Raw genomic sequence first — 16,688 nt, 5'->3', positions numbered from 1 at the left:
TCCTTGATGGGTTTCCTTTCTGTTTTTTTTTCTTTCTCTTTTCTTTGTTTTAAAGAAACCCACACACACACAACACATCAGCACACACACACGGCACACATGCACAAATTTAAAAAAAATTGCACTTTAGCCCTTAAGTTATTAAATATAACATTTAAGCACCTCAATTAAAAAGAGTGTTACAGACAATGTCATCCGGGATTTCACAGGACTCTCGGAAGAGGGCTTTAAATGTCGTCTGAGATTTCGCAGGACTCTCGAAAGAGGGCAAAGCCCTCCCGATCTTTATAACACCGCCAATAAGGGTAGGGTTCTCTTCCCGAACGGTCCAAGATCTCATTAGGGTCCATCGGGGTAATTTTTCTCCTTTTACAAGGCTGAGTAGACGATTGGGCGCCGGCCTCTTCATACGCTCGGCTCAAGGACACAGCCGGCATATCCTCGCCGCCCATTTCTCCTTCGGCCCCTTCATCGTCAGCTTCATCATCTTCACCGTCTTCACCCTCACCGTTGTCATCTTTGTTTGGATCCTCCGCATTCTTGTCCTCGGAATCGTCCTCTATGTCCACTATGTCTGGGTCAAGACCGATCGCGCAGAGGGGGATAGCTGAAAAAGGAAAATCGATCGCTTCTACCCCTTCGAGCTCTTCAAACTGAGGAATAGTCTCTCCACCGGTTTGGGAGTGTCGAGTGTAATACCTAATGGCGTCAGAAATCTCTGGATCCGACCGTTTGAATTCCGTCGAAGCTCCCTCATCAGAAATGATCCTCATCAAAGAAGACAAGGATGACGCCATACCTAAAACAAAAGTGCAAGGGCGAAGACCGTTAGCTGATTGAATGGTCAAAAGTCCTAAAAGTGCCTACGTTTGGTGTTCAATCACCGTTCTGCTAAGAAACTCATGAATGGTTATGTACCATCCAGAAACGCCGAGTGTTTCGTAAAGTTGTGCATTGCATCAGTCTGTTCTATCATTCGGCGTCTTAGGTATCGTTCGGTTAAATTGATGATCTCATTTGTTACGTATTAGAGTTTGAAAGAATTGAAGGTGTTCATAAGCTCTAAAGAACACCAGTTGAAGGTGCTTATTCCTTCGAAAGAACACTTTGTAGATCACTATGCATTTCTGGGTGTTCAACAGTGTTCTACAATGCACGGCAGTGCAAGCGGTGACAAAAATCCCTATTTTAGGATAATAACTTGCACAAAAACGACGAAAACACAAAGAAATGGATGGAGAATGAAGAAATACTTGAAAATCGAGTAGAGATTGAGATCAAAACGCAACAAAAGCTTCGATTCTTTGAGTTTGGAACGAAAAAGGGTAAGAACGACTGAAGTCACCCCCAAAATTGAACTGTTGTGTGGACGGGACGTGCCATACTGAACCACTAATGCCTGTCTGCCACGTGGAGGTTCAAGGAATGGCAGTTACAGAAGCATTAATGACGCGAATATCTTTCGTTAAACGGATCATTCGGAGGAAGTGTTTCGGCAGATCCATGTCAATTCATTTATCGTTTGGCCACAATTTTCAATTCTTCCTTCCCTATCGACCTTGTGAAAGAGGAATAGAGGGGCTATTGTAGTGGGCCGAAATAGTCAAGGTTTCATAAATGTGAGAAGGGCCAAGGTCAAACCTGACCCTTGCTATTTACATGTCATCCCTAAGATTGTCCAATTGTCTCAGTTCATCTGTAACGTCATTACGAGTCACGAGAAGGCACTTTCGGGCCCCGCTGAACGACTTACGATTCCCAAAGGCTTTTCCGAGCATTTAACCTCTACATGTGCAAGCACCGTTTACATGTTTGTCATGCCTTTGTTGTGTTCATGTCTAGAAAAATACCAAAAGAACACTATTCACTCTCACCATACTTTCTGACTAATCTTTTCAATCTTTGTCTTGCTTCACTTGCTGACTTATTCATCGGAGCTTCTACCCAGAGGAACATCCCCCTCCGGTTTGCAGATACACAAGTCATCGTTCCATCCCTCCACCATTCAACAGAAGGAAGAGAAAGATTCAAGGTTGTTTTAGCCCCCACATAGTAAATCAGCTTAGTCTAGGATTGTGATGCATCTTTTTTGCATAACAACGTAGGCATGATTCCCCAGTCCTCTTCTGTTCATAGGTGTAAACTTTTTCCCTTGTATATTAAGGCGCAACTCATCTCGTACAACTTTCTGTATCCTATTCTCTTTTATCTTTAACCATCAACTTGTTTGCCCTTTCCCACCCTTTCATCCCAATGGTTCTTCACTCCGTCCATATAAGCCATTTACTATCAGATTGTTAGCATCAGGAAAGATATATTTATACATCTATTAGTTAAAAAATTGCACCCACTACTTGATTGGATATGTATTCTAGAAAAGAAAACGAAACAATGGGTGGTGAATACAAAACCCAGCATGATTGCATGCCAAATAAAGAATAAAAATTCGAGCATAAAATTATAGAACAAGTCTAACAATCAAGCTCATCCAAAGTGGTGAACAATGAATTGAAAGCAGAAACCAGAATCACTTCATAAGCCAAATACACCTCACAGTAGGTCAAAGTGCCAGTTTAAAAGACATCACAAAAGCAAAGGAAGACATGTTTTGCCACAAAGAACTGGACCTCAAGTATTTCAATTTTACTAATTTCAGGAATCCCCAAAAGATATCCGACAATGGGACAAAGCAATCAAAACCAAAAAAAAAAAAAAGACTAAACACATCAATCAACAAGAAGTCGTCAGCCTCATGAGACGAAATCCAAATCAATGCAAGGTTTCTTTTTCTTCCACTGATTGTTGTAACTGATCACTACTAACAAATATGAGAAACTGCAGCTTCCTAGGACACATGATTCATTTAGGTTTGGTCAAATGGCCAACAAACTTGTCAGGGCCTATCACCCCTTTCACGCTTTCTAGGCCAAATTCCCCCAGCTTCTTCTTCTGTTCTGCATCCACCGATTTTTTTGCCCTCAAACATTCTATCCCATTACTACCCCATGGGACATCCACAAAATCTTTTTTCTTATTCTTGTCATTGGAAGGCCACCTGACCTTCCGAGTCTTCATCGACATCTTAAGTGCTTCCTCATGTTCACTAGCTTCCACAGCTTCCACCTGAGTTACATCAGCAGCCAACTTCTTTTTTCTCTTAGACAGGACCTTGATCTCATCACAATGGTTCTTCACTCTGTCCCAATGGTTCTTTTTTCTCATCCCAATGGTTCGTCACTCCGTCCATATAAGCCATTTACTATCAGATTGTTAGGATCAGGAAAGATATATTTATACATCTATTAGTTAAAAAATTGCACCCACTACTTGATTGGATATGTATTCTAGAAAAGAAAACGAAACAATGGGTGGTGAATTCAAAACCCAGCATGATTGCATGCCAAATAAAGAATAAAAATTCGAGCATAAAGTTATAGAACAAGTCTAACAATCAAGCTCATCCAAAGTGGTGAACAATGAATTGAAAGCAGAAACCAAAATCACTTCACAAGCCAAATACACCTCACAGTAGGTCAAAGTGCCAGTTTAAAAGACATCACAGAAGCAAAGGAAGACATGTTTTGCCACAAAGAACTGGACCTCAAGTATTTCAATTTTACTAATTTCAGGAATCCCCAAAAGATATCCGACAATGGCACAATGCAATCAAAAAAAAAAAAGAAGACTAAACACATCAATCAACAAGAAGTCGTCGGCCTCATGAGACGAAATCCAAATCAATGCAAGGTTTCTTTTTCTTCCACTGATTGTTGTAACTGATCACTACTAACAAATATGAGAAACTGCAGCTTCCTAGGACACATGATTCATTTAGGTTTGGTCAAATGGCCAACAAACTTGTCAGGGCCTATCACCCCTTTCACGCTTTCTAGGCCAAATTCCCCCAGCTTTTTCTTCTGTTATGCATCCACCGATTTTTTTGCCCTCAAACATTCTATCCCATTACTGCCCCATGGGACATCCACAAAATCTTTTTTCTTCTTCTTGTCATTGGAAGGCCACCTGACCTTCCGAGTCTTCATCGACATCTTAAGTGCTTCCTCATGTTCACTAGCTTCCACAGCTTCTGCCTGAGCTACATCAGCAGCCAACTTCTTTTTTCTCTTAGACAGGACCTTGATCTCATCACAATGGTTCTTCACTCCATCCCAATGGTTCTTTTTTCTCATCCCAATGGTTCGTCACTCCATCCATATAAGCCATTTACTATCAGATTGTTAGGATTAGGAAAGATATATTTATACATCTATTAGTTAAAAAAATTGCACCCACTACTTGATTGGATATGTATTCTAGAAATGAAAACGAAACAATGAGCGGTGTATACAAAACCCAGCATGATTGCATGCCAAATAAAGAATAAAAATTCGAGCAGAAAATTATAGAACAAGTTTAACAATCAAGCTCATCCAAAGTGGTGAACAATGAATTGAAAGCAGAAACCAAAATCACTTCACAAGCCAAATACACCTCACAGTAGGTCAAAGTGCCAGTTTAAAAGACATCACAGAAGCAAAGGAAGACATGTTTTGCCACAAAGAACTGGAGCTCAAGTATTTCAATTTTACTAATTCCAGGAATTCCCAAAAGATATCCGACAATGGAACAATGCAATCAAAAAAAAAAAAAAAAGAAGACTAAACACATCAATCAACAAGAAGTCATCGACCTCATGAGACGAAATCCAAATCAATGCAAGGTTTCTTTTTCTTCCACTGATTGTTGTAACTGATCACTACTAACAAATATGAGAAACTGCAGCTTCCTAGGACACATGATTCATTTAGGTTTGGTCAAATGGCCAACAAACTTGTCAGGGCCTATCACCCCTTTCACGCTTTCTAGGCCAAATTCCCCCAGCTTCTTCTTCTGTTCTGCATCCACCGATTTTTTTGCCCTCAAACATTCTATCCCATTACTGCCCCATGGGACATCCACAAAATCTTTTTTCTTCTTCTTGTCATTGGAAGGCCACCTGACCTTCCAAGTCTTCATCGACATCTTAAGTGCTTCCTCATGTTCACTAGCTTCCACAGCTTCTGCCTGAGCTACATCAGCAGCCAACTTCTTTTTTCTCTTAGACAGGACCTTGATCTCATCACGGGCCTTAGCATCAGCCGCTATTGCTTTGTCAAGTTCCCCTTGTGCAACTTTTAGCCCTTCCTGGGCTTCCTCCAGCATGATTCTGTTGTCTTCGGTCACGTACTTCGTTTCTTTATTTTCCATGTCCTGTTTATGGGCACCAGCACTTCCCACAGGATTATCACCGTTTGCTTCTTTTAGTTTGTTCTGCACAACTTCTGTTGCCTTGATCTTTGACTCAGTCACGGTTTTGAGTTTCTGGGTTAGTTCAACAACCTTTGTTTTAGCCTTTCCAACCTCTCCAAGCCATTGACATTTTGCAGTTCTAGCGTGCTTCTTCTGTTTCTTGAGATTATTTATTTCTTTCTTAAGCAAGTGAAGCTGTGTTTTCAGAGCCAAATGAAGCTGTGTTTTCTGAGACAAGTGAAGCTGTGGATCTTGTGGTAATATCTTCTACAAATTTCAAAGAAAAATATGTAATCAACTATAACACATGATTAGCTTATGGAAAGGCTAATACGACAATTGATGAGCTAAAACAACGACAGTTGTCTCGAGAATACATGCGCTACATTTTGCATCAAACTTTTGTGGTTCATTGATTCGCCTCGACAAGATGAATCGAAAAGGAAATAGAGAAGGCTAAAAAAGCCCAACTTTTTGGTTAAATTTTACCCAAAAATTTCTTTTTTCACTCATTACCCCAAAAATCAAACCTAATATTTTCAAAAATTCATCCAAGATACGATATCACTACCAAAACTGCATTACTAAAAAGAATATACCTCCGCATAATCCACCTTGGGAGAGTCGATAGGATTTTGACGGTCTTTTTCTTCCATTGTATTATTCCCTTGTTGAGCTACTGCTTTCAATAAATGGCCCAAGAATCACTAGACAGAAAAAGAATTTGATTATAAAAAAAAAAGAACAAGAAAAGGGCGCCGATAAAATTGACTATTTCCTAATGAGCCACTGCATTCAATAAACGGTCCAACAATCAAAAATAATAATAATAATAATTTGATCTTGAAGAAAGAAAAGTAAGAACAAACGCTGAAAATAGGACAAACTACAAACCTAATTTGATATATTAAAACCCTAATCAATCCAGAAAGGCAGAAACTTTCCACAGGGTCGAGAGAAGAAAGGGGGAAAAGGAAAGGAGAGAGATAGAGAGTTATACCTATGAGACAGACTTAGCGGCAAAGGAGCTTGCCAGATGGTAACTCTGGTTTTTAGGAGCCACTACATTCAATAAACGGTCCAAGAATAAAAAAGAAAAAGAAAAGGAATTTGATCAAAAAGAAAGAACAGCAAGAACAGACACTGGACAAATTACAAACCTAATTTGATACATTATTGAAACTAAACCAAGTCTTATGTCCCAATCACTTGGGGTCAGCTACATAAATCCGTTTCCTCCATTGAATTCTGTCAATGGCCACTTGTTCACGCAGACCCATTATACTCATATCTTTGCACACTATAGCATCTAATGTCAATTTAGGTCTACCCCTCTCCGTAACATTGCTACCTAGAGCTATCCTATCCGCTCTCTTAATTACTGCATCTTCTGGTCTACGGTAGATATGCCCAAACCACCTTAGCCTATTTTCCCTCAACTTCTCCTCTATAGGTGCTGCACCTACCATCTCACGAACTTTTTCATTTATAATCTTGTTTTGTCTAGTCTTACCACACATCCACCTCAATAATCTCATTTTTGCTACACTTATTTTGCTCACATATTATTTCTTAATAGGTCAACATTCTGTCCCATAAAGCATCGCTGGTCTAATGGTAGTTCCATAGAATTTTTCTTTCAATTTTGTAGATACCCTCTTGTTACATAGTACATCAGTAGCGCTTCTCCACTTGAGCCACCCCACTTGAATCTTATGGGTCACATCATCAACAATCTCTCAATCTCTACTAATAATTGAGCCTAAATACCTAAAATGATCACTCTTTGGTATCTTCTGGTCTTGGATCATCACTCTTTATTCATGCGTACTACTGGTACCACTAAACTTGCACACCATAGACTCAGTTTTACTCCTACTTATCCGAAAATCCTTTGACTCTAATGCTTCTCTCCAAATTTCTAGTTTCGTATTAACACCTCTAGCGGTTTCATTTACGAGGACAATGTCATCTGCAAACATCATACACCATGGAATATCCTCTTGAAATTATCTAGTCAATTCATTCATAACTAAGGCAAAGAGGTATGGGTTCAGAGCTGACCTTTGATGCAATCCTATGGTGATAGAAAATTCACTCGTTTCCCCTACTAGTGATCTAATAGTAGTGACGGCACCTTCATACATGTCTCTAATCACCTCGATATACCCTTTGGTCACTCCTTTTCTCTCCAGAACCCACCATATGATGTCCCTAGGCACCCTATCATAAGCCTTTTCTAAGTCTATGAAAACCATATGGAGATCCTTCTTCTTTGCTTTGTATTTTTCTACCAATCTCCTTAATAGGTAGATAGCTTCCATGGTTGATTTTCCTGGCATGAACCCAAACTGTTTCTCTGACACCATAGTCACCATCCTTAAGCGATGCTTAATAACTCTTTCCCACAACTTCATCGTATGACTCATCAATTTAATACCTCTATAGTTGTTACAGCTTTGAATATCCCCTTTATCCTTATAGATAGGTACTAAGGTGCTCTTTCTCCATTCGTCGGGCATCTTCCTAATCATAATAATCTTATTGAACAACTTCGTCAACCAAGTCACCCCCAAGTCACCTAGACTTTTCCACACCTCAATAGGGATACCATCTGGTCCTAAGGCCTTACCCGGTTTCATCCTTTTTAAAGCTTTAACCCCTTCAAACTTTTGTATTCTTCGATAAAACTCATATTTTATGTTCTCGCCAGGTATATACACTTCCTCCCCACCAAAGCCTCATTCATGTTTCTCGTTTAACAACTTATCGAAATACGACTTCCATCTATCCTTGATCGCCTCGTCTTTCACCAACACCATCGAATCAATTCCTTTTATACACTTAACTTGAGAAACGTCTCTAGTTTTCCTTTCTCGTAGCTTAGCAAGTTTGTAAATAATCTTTTTCCCATCTTTACTATCGAGTCTAACATAGAAATTCTCATAGGCTTTCAACTTAGCATCCTTAATGGCTTTCTTAGCTTCCTTGCTAGCTTGCTTATAGCCCTGAAATTTTTTCACATTCCGGTCATTTTGCCACTTTTTAAAGCACTCCTTCTTTGCTTTTACCATGGTTTGAACCTCTTCATTACACCACTATGTCTCCTTAGAAATTGGACTCCAAGAACTTCTTTCGATATTCTTCTAATTCCGTCAGCTATCGTATTCCACATATTGTCACTATCGCCTTCCACTCCCCACCGTACTTCTTGAGACATTCTTTCCTTGAATACCTCTAGTTTCTCCCCTCTTAGACCCCACCATTTAGTCCGTGGGTATCTAATTTCCTTTCTCCTTCTATTATTCCCCTTGAGACAAATATCTAACACCAAAAGTCTATGTTGTGCTACTAGACACTCTCCGGGAATAACCTTACAATCCTTACATGTCAAGCGGTCTGCACCTCGAGCAAGAAAATAGTCGATTTGGCTTCTATTGGCTCCACTCTTAAATGTAATTAAATGCTCCTCTCACTTCCTATAGAGAGTATTCTCAACTATAAGGTCAAAAGCTACCGCGAAATCTAAAATCCTCATTCTACCTTCATTAAGGTCACCAAATCCAAGCCACCATATACCTTCTCATACCCTTGCTTATGCACTCCCACATGACCATTGAAATCGCCTCCTATAAATAGCTTCTCCTCAAAAGGTATCCCTTGAACCACGTCATCCATTTGCTCCCAGAATTGCTTTTTAATAAGATCATCCAAGCCTACTTGGGGTGCGTAAGCACTAATAATATTAACTATAGTCTCTCCGATCACAAGCTTAACTAAAATAATCCGATCTCCTTTTCTCGTTACCGTAACTACCGAATCTTTCAACTAAAACAATCTCGTTACCGTACCTACCACATTTCTATGTTTATCCTTACCCGTATAGTAAAGCTTATAACCTGTGTCCTCTAACTCCCTAGCTTTCTCCCCTACCAACTTAGTCTCCTGAAAGCAAGCTATACTAATCCTCGTCCTAAGCATGGTGTCAACTAGCTCTTTAGTCTTGCCCGTTAATGTCCCTATATTCCAAATTACTAAACGAATTCTATAGTCCTGGGCTAGCTTCTTTACTCGCACTCGTCCAGGCACGCATGAGAACCCTTGCTCACTTATCACCACACCCGAGCGCCGGTATGGCGCCTCTTGCTCATTTTTTGAAGCACCCGAAGGCAGGCACAACGCGTCGCTTAAAGGGAACGCCCTAGCATGTCTCGTAATCATATTTGAATTCATGTCATAAAGATCTGACAGGTTTTTTTACGTGCTGCCTCTCAGCTACCTAACGCACAACCCTCCTCATTTATTCGGGCTTGGGACCGACTGGGAAATAAAAATAAGACTCTAAGCACGAACCAGATGAGAGAGAAAGAGTGACATGAGAGAGAGAGGAGAAAAAGTGACATGAGAGAGAGAGGAGAGAGAAAGTACTCATCTTGGCCGGGCGAAATGAGAAGAAAGAAAGTGACACAAGAGAAGGAGAGAGAGAGAGAGAGAGAGAGAGAGAGTCGGCAGCGGAGGAGGGGATGCCGGAGCTTGCCGGATGGTGACTGTGGTTTGGTATGCTGGTTACTGAAAAAGAAAAGAGAGAGAGATGGTTAATGCGCTCTAGAGAGAGAGACGGTTTAACAGTTTTAATGTGCTACAAATCTTATAAGTCTTGCGGGTCCAACCAAAAAACTCTCACACACTATTCATTCTTGCACACATGCACGTTGACACAAAGCTGACCGTGTCTCTCTCTCTCTCTCTCTCTCTCTCTCTCTCATGCCTCATTTCTCTCTACTCCTCCTCTCTCTCATGCCTCATTACTCTCTCATTCCCTTTTTCTTATTTAAATCTTAACCATGTTCGTTTTGGTATTTGAATTTTGGATAATTAGTGGAGAGAAAAATAAGAATAATAAGAATATATATTAAGAATATATATTTGAATTTTGAATTTTATAAAATTTATATTTTTAAAATCGGTCTTGCTATTATCAGCCCACTGGACTGACGATAAACACACTAGAAAATAAGGAAAACACGTATTTCTGTGTACTTTATACATTCTTTAATACACATTCAATTCACACACTTACTATTGTCAGTTTATTGGGCTGATTTTAGAATTTTCCTTTTAAAATACACTTGGCGAGATGTGTCAAACAAAACTAATATTGAATATGAAATTATATGCATAAAAATAATATTTTAGGTGTATGCTCTCTTTTTTTACACTATGAACTTTTAAGTAAATACTATTAACTTTCTTGTCTTGGCGTAGATGGTCTGCCTTTGAAGGAAAATTAATTAAGGTGTGCGTAAACTGACCCTAACATCGCTGGCGGTCTAACAAAAAAAAAACTCCTTCCATACCAAATTGTCCTCCCCTAAGAAAAGTCATGCAATTTTGAAAAATAAAATACTGTCGATCATCATTTTTTAAGTTTTTTTACACCAAATTAAATTACTTCACGCACTCTTCAATATTGTGGAAAAAAACTCAAAGAAATATGCGCAAAAGAATTTTATTTTTTAATCTCAAAATGAAACGTTTTTTCTTAGAAGTCTAGCAATTTGAGACAGAAGTGTGTAAGTTATAGATCTAATTTTCAAACATTTCATTCAGAATCGAAGATGCCTAGAATTTTCAACAAGTAATATGTGACAGCTCAACACCCAAATTGGTTTCAATATCTAAAACAAATTTAATACGAGTACGTTTTTTTTTAGACTGTCAGCGGTGTTCGGGTTAGCTTTCGGGCACCTCAACTAATTATCTGTCAAAGGCAGACGATCCATTCCAAGACTAAAAAATTCACAAAATATTACTTTCGTGCATTCTGACCTCAAGAATCAAACTCTGGTCGAGCAAACCCACCAACTAACCGGAGCATTTATTTTTTTCAGCCCAATCTACTGTCTATTTCAAGCAAACCCACCTACCAACAATTAGAATCATTCATTTTGTAGAGCTCGTCAAGTTTGTTATTCATGTTAAAAATTAGCTTGATTGAACATTAAGAGTACATGATCGAAACAGATTTGCATAAGAAAAAAAAAATCGAAATATTAAGTTTCGAATTATTTTTGTCATCCCATTTTTCTTGTGCAAATCTATTTCAATCATATACTTATTGATGTTCAATCAAGCTAATTTTTTACATGAACAACAAATTCGACGAGCTCTACGAAATGAATAATTCACGAGAGTTTCCGAAAAAAGTTCTTTGTTCCGCTAAGAGATTTAGAGACTTTTTGAGATTTCTCTTGGATATTTTGAAAAAGCATTTGGATAAAAGTATATCAATTTACTTTTTCGATTTCACTCATCAATGCAAATTAATAATCTATTAAAATTAGGTGCAATTGAAAAGACAAAAAATCTAGTTAAACAAACCTTAAAAAACCCAAAAAGCTACGACAGCTCTTGAAGGAACTAGTGATAGAAGAAGCAAATTTCCAAGGAAAATGATGACTCGTTGATCACGTACTAGGGGTCTTACTTTTTGCTCATTGACCACGTACTACGAGTAATTAGTCTCATGCTAGTATATATATTTTTTCAGAAATGTTAGGTACCCGAAATATGTTTATCCGAAAGTGACCCGGAATTTGTCGTGTAGTGCCAAGAAGTGTAGGTGGGTCCCTCTCATAAACCCAAAGCCAAATAAAACATACTCTTTTCTCTCTCTAGCCAGTCTCCCCCTTTCATCCCCTGCCGCCACGAACTCTTCTCTCTCCCTCTCACTCACACACAAATTCCTTCTCTTCCACGGTTCCACCAGCGATTTTCTAACCGCACTATCACCAGCAATTTACAGTTCACTTTTTTATACAAGGTCTCAAGAGAGAGAGAGTTAAATGAGAGAGAGGAGGAGAGAGCGGTCTCAATTTCCCACCACCGCGAAACCCTAGCTTTCGCTTCCGACTCGAACCGATCCGGACTGGTCACAATGAGCGATTTCAACCTCGCCCTGGTGATCGTCGCCATCGTCGTCCGCGTCATGGTCTTCATCTTCAACGTCTACCTCCTCGTCAACTTCCAGCACCCCGACGACGTCAACCTGACTTCGTCGTCGTCCTCGGCCTCTCCATCCTCATGCTGCCGGCCGACGTCGCCAACCGCCAGGCCTGCCAGCACGCGATCTACAACGGCGCCTGCAGCCTCACATTCCCCATGAAGACCCTCTGGCTCGCTATATACATCCTGGACGCCCTCCTCGTGTTCTTCGTCGTACCCTTCGCCATGTTCTACTACGAAGGCGACCAGGACAAGTCGGTACATTTCCTTCGGGTTTATCCATGATTTTTATATTTATCCATTTTGAAGAATATGTGACTAAGGTGTCAAATACTTTGACATTAAAATCATAACATAATCATCATTTATAATTACGTCGGAAATAATCCAGCAAAAGGGGCGGATTAACATTTGCAAGGAAATTTCGGAGGCACAATTGGCTATCATGATTTTCGAATTTTGCGGATTACCATGTGTAGGAAATTTCCGAGGGGAAATTTGCATCTAAAACTTCTAGATCAAGTCATCAACTTATTTGGCTAGAATCTCAAAAGGTGGACAGTTGAGAATTTCATTTCTCATGGACCATTTGGAAAATTGTCAATCTTCACTCCCTATAGAGATTGGTACCTAGGACATAGGCCCGGGAATTACTTTGTTAGATGCATCCGAGATTAGCCAGGCCAAATATCGGGGCACCCTTGGAGGAATACAAATTTTTACCGAAATATAAATCCGAGCCTTTAGTTTACCGGGTGGAGTTCAATAGCCGCGATACGTAGAATACTAGAATATAACTTGATAGCTTCACATGGAAGAGAATCAACCCAAAGACCAAATCCTAATATGTACACGTGCATTTTTCTCTGTGTGTGTGCATGCGCGTGTCGTGCCGACATGATGAAGAGGAGAAACGGTGATAAAAAAAAAATTTAAATAATAATAATAAAATGAGAGAGATGAGCGAGAGTAAGAGATAAATGAAGAACAACGTAGGAAAAGCAATTCCACCCTTTCAACTTGAATGTTGGGGGGTCCATTGTTGAAGGCTAGATTTGATTATTCCACTCCCATTTTGGGTTCTTTCTTGAGGTGTAGTTGTAGTTGTGGTTGTTGGATATGCGTTGTTGAACTTTCTGATGATTGCCCCATGTGATGTAACCTTTTGGATACTTGTAAATATCTCCTAGTGAGTCGAATGGAGATAAAACTGATACTGAAGGATATATGTAAACATTATTATCTTTCCATTGTGCCCTTTGAGATCAAATTATTAGCGAAATTCGTTCGACTGCACCTATTTTTTGAGAATTGGGTAAAACAGACTTAGTTGAGAAATACAGTGGTCCCTAACTATCCCCGCATGTGTCTTCCATTATACATGTTATTGTATCTATGTCTCTATGAGCATATAGAGATGCTTTATGGATAATGAGATGGCTGAGGTGCCCGTTGCCTTGTGCGGGAGTGTTGGCAAGCGGATTAAAAGCGCGTTGTTATGGGTGGTGACTACTGCTATTGTCTGTGGTCTGGTGCTTGGGAATTGGGATATTATATGGTTAGTCTTCTTTAGCTTTTCTGCTTATTGAGGTTTTCTTTTTTGGGTACTATTACCCTTGTCCTCCCATAAATATGCAACCTTTTGTGATAAGGATCACAAGATACTTCACATATTAAGTCATACTCCTATTTTCCTATCGCCAAAGCCATGAAGTTGAGATTGAGTTGAAGAAGCCGCACATCCCTTCACCGTTTTTGGAGCATAGATTCTTTGATATATATTTTAGTTAAATGGGTGCTAAAGAGGGGATGCATTTATGAAGTTTTTCTTTTTTACTTGCCAAAGACGGCTGTTAATTTCATACTTTGGCTCTTGGAGAGTGTTATTCTAGGATAGGTGAAGGCAATGGTGTAGCCAAAAATTCGTACTAATGGGGGCACAATCCATACACGCAACTTTGTTGTGAAAAAAAAGAAAATTATCTCTCTTTTTTACGAACTTGACATGCCTTTATTTTCTTTTGCACTATTTCTTCAAGGCATATTCCTAGTTGAAAAGTGTTTAGCTATCAGATAATCTTAAAATAGCTACGAAGAAAAAAACTTCAAATAGTTTTATCTTGTAGACAAATTTATAAGTTCCTCCGGGAAAATAGTTCAATTGGTTAAGTCTAAACGAATCATCTTCAACATAAAAGATAGAGGTCTTATTGATAAATTTAAAAAGAAAAATAAAGAATTAAAGGAGAAGGTGAAAAGTAGCCTCGCTTGATTTGCATTTTGTGATAAAATTATAATCCATAATTATGATTCCATAAACACATGGTGGTTTGGAGGCGAAAGTTCAGTGAATGGAGACTTGCTTGTGAGTAATTAATTATTTAGTGATTTTGGGACATTGTTAGGTGGTGCCCTAATACCCTTCCCGTCTCATATTTATGCAGGATTCATATATTTTGTTTTGAATCTCACACAAATATGTGTTAGAGAATAGCATTGGACCCCATGTGGTGGTGCCCTCAATGATTTTTTCTTGTTTAAACGTGATACACTAAAACTTCTAAGAGTATTTTTTTTTAACAAATGAGAAGGAAAAAAAAAAAGAAGGAAAAACACAAAAACAAAACCATCCAGCAGGGGCCTGTGGCCCCACTTGTCCTCATATAGCTCCACCGCTGGGTGAAGGAAATTGATTGAAAAGGTGCATATGTAACCAACTAACAATTGGAGCGTTAATAAAAGAAAATCTGTCAAAATGTTTATAGAAATGTATGGTACATCAAGAGTTCCAAATATAACGTTGTACTTTTGGGTTTTTATCTCTTTGTGTAAATCTTAATCCATATTCCATAGAAGTCTGCCCCCACCACACCACAATTTAGGACACGTAGTGTATCGCGTTCCTAGTTCCTGTTCCACATACCGCAACGTTTGATGTTCCAGGTAACAAAAGGGAAGACTTGCGGATCAAAAAAAAAAAGGGGAAGACTTCTTTTTGTATGTTTCCTTGTTGCCCCATTGTAGTGTGGCTTTTTTTTTTTTTGCGGCGCTTTAGTTAACCATGGTGGACTTCCTTTACTCAAGTGGTTTTTTTTTTTTATCAAATTCTTTCTGTTTAGTGATTCTTGAACCATTTATTGAAAGCAGTGGCTCAACAAGGGAATAATACAATGGAAGAAAAAGACCGTCAAAATGCTACCGACTCTCCCAAGGTGGATTCTGCGGAGGTATATTCTTTTCACTACTGCAGTCTGATAGTGAGATCGTATCTTGGATGAATTTTTGAAAATATTGGATTTGATTTTTGGGGTAATGAGTGAAAAAAGAAATTTTTGGGTAAAATTTAACCAAAAAGTTGGGCTTTTTGAGCCTTTTCTATTACTTTTTCGATTAATCTTGTCAAGGCGAATCAATAAACCATAAAAGTTTGACGCAAAATGTAGAGCATGCATTCTTGAGACAACTGTCGTTTTAGCTCATCAATTGTCGTAGCAGCCTTTCCATAAGCTAATCATGTGTTATAGTTGATTACATATTTTTCTTGATTACATATTTTTCTTTGAAATTTGCAGAACGTATTACCACAAAGATCCATAGCTTCACTTGGCTCAGAAAACACAGCTTCACTTGCTTCAGAAAGAAATAAATAATCTCAAGAAACAGAAGCAGCATTCTAGAACTGCGAAATGTCAATGCCTTGGAGAGGCTGGCAAGGCTAAAACAAAGGTTGTTGAACTAACCCAGAAACTCAAAACAGTGACTGAGTCAAAGATCAAGGCAACAGAAGTTGTGCAGAACAAACTAAAAGAAGTAAGCGGTGATAATCCTGTGGGAAGTGCTGGTGCCAATAAACAGGACATGGAAAATAAAAGAGCACAGTACGTGACTGAAGATAGCAGAATCATGCTAGAGAAAGCCCAGGAAGGGCTAAAAGTTGCACAGGGGGAACTTAATAAAGCAATAGCTCCTGATGCTAAGGCCCGTGATGAGATCAAAGTCCTGTCTAAGAGAAAAAAGAAGTTGGCTGCTGATGTAGCTCTATTAGAAAAAACAATTTGTAATCTTCTAAAATAATGTAGAATAAGTATTTAAATATCTAAGTTTAAAATAATTAGAAGTGTGTAGAATTAATAATTACACTAGAAGATATTTGTATTTATGCAAATGAATAGGACTAGATAATTCTAGAAGAAGCATGAGAGATGTTTTGTAATTAAGCACATGGGCTCTATAAATAGAGCTAAGTTGTACTCACTTTTTCGAAGTAATGAAAAGCACTTCTATAAAGCCTTTCCCTCCTTTGTACATTTGCATCAATCATCCCTTCCTTTCTTACATCCTACTTCTCTTGTCCAATTTCATTAAAAAATATAACTAAGCACCCTAACAAGCTC

General features: G+C 38.8%; 2 protein-coding genes and 1 long non-coding RNA gene across 3 annotated transcripts; 1 reads left to right on the top strand and 2 right to left on the bottom strand.

Moving 5' to 3' along the window:
• Nucleotides 1–4,800: 4,800 nt before the first annotated feature.
• Nucleotides 4,801–5,960, bottom strand: LOC131321238 (uncharacterized). Its single transcript, XM_058352241.1, has 2 exons — nt 5,889–5,960; nt 4,801–5,556 (listed from the first exon to the last, which is right to left on the bottom strand). The coding sequence occupies exons 1-2, from the start codon at nt 5,943–5,945 to the stop codon at nt 4,801–4,803; spliced, it is 813 nt and encodes a 270-aa protein (XP_058208224.1). The 5' UTR covers nt 5,946–5,960.
• Nucleotides 5,961–8,823: 2,863 nt separating this feature from the next.
• LOC131321237 (uncharacterized) lies at nt 8,824–9,522 on the bottom strand. The gene is made up of 2 exons (XM_058352240.1): nt 9,141–9,522; nt 8,824–9,005 (listed from the first exon to the last, which is right to left on the bottom strand). The coding sequence occupies exons 1-2, from the start codon at nt 9,520–9,522 to the stop codon at nt 8,824–8,826; spliced, it is 564 nt and encodes a 187-aa protein (XP_058208223.1).
• A 3,740-nt stretch (nt 9,523–13,262) lies between these two features.
• Nucleotides 13,263–16,581, top strand: LOC131320510 (uncharacterized). Its single transcript, XR_009198288.1, has 3 exons — nt 13,263–13,852; nt 15,414–15,521; nt 15,867–16,581. It is a non-coding gene; the product is annotated as an uncharacterized LOC131320510 (long non-coding RNA).
• Nucleotides 16,582–16,688: the final 107 nt, after the last annotated feature.

The sequence above is a fragment of the Rhododendron vialii genome, chromosome 3a (assembly GCF_030253575.1).
Source record: "Rhododendron vialii isolate Sample 1 chromosome 3a, ASM3025357v1".
In the NCBI taxonomy this organism is placed as follows: domain Eukaryota; kingdom Viridiplantae; phylum Streptophyta; class Magnoliopsida; order Ericales; family Ericaceae; genus Rhododendron; species Rhododendron vialii.
This window is presented reverse-complemented; position numbering and strand designations above follow the sequence as displayed.

Coding starts and splice junctions, on each gene's coding strand:
- LOC131321238 (XM_058352241.1), bottom strand. CDS start 5,945: ATGGAAGAAAAAGACCGTCAAAATCCTATCGACTCTCCCAAGGTGGAT. Junction 5,557..5,888: donor CCAAGGTGGATTATGCGGAG/GTATATTCTTTT, acceptor TGAAATTTGTAG/AAGATATTACCACAAGATCC.
- LOC131321237 (XM_058352240.1), bottom strand. CDS start 9,522: ATGAATTCAAATATGATTACGAGACATGCTAGGGCGTTCCCTTTAAGC. Junction 9,006..9,140: donor TAAACATAGAAATGTGGTAG/GTACGGTAACGA, acceptor CACCCCAAGTAG/GCTTGGATGATCTTATTAAA.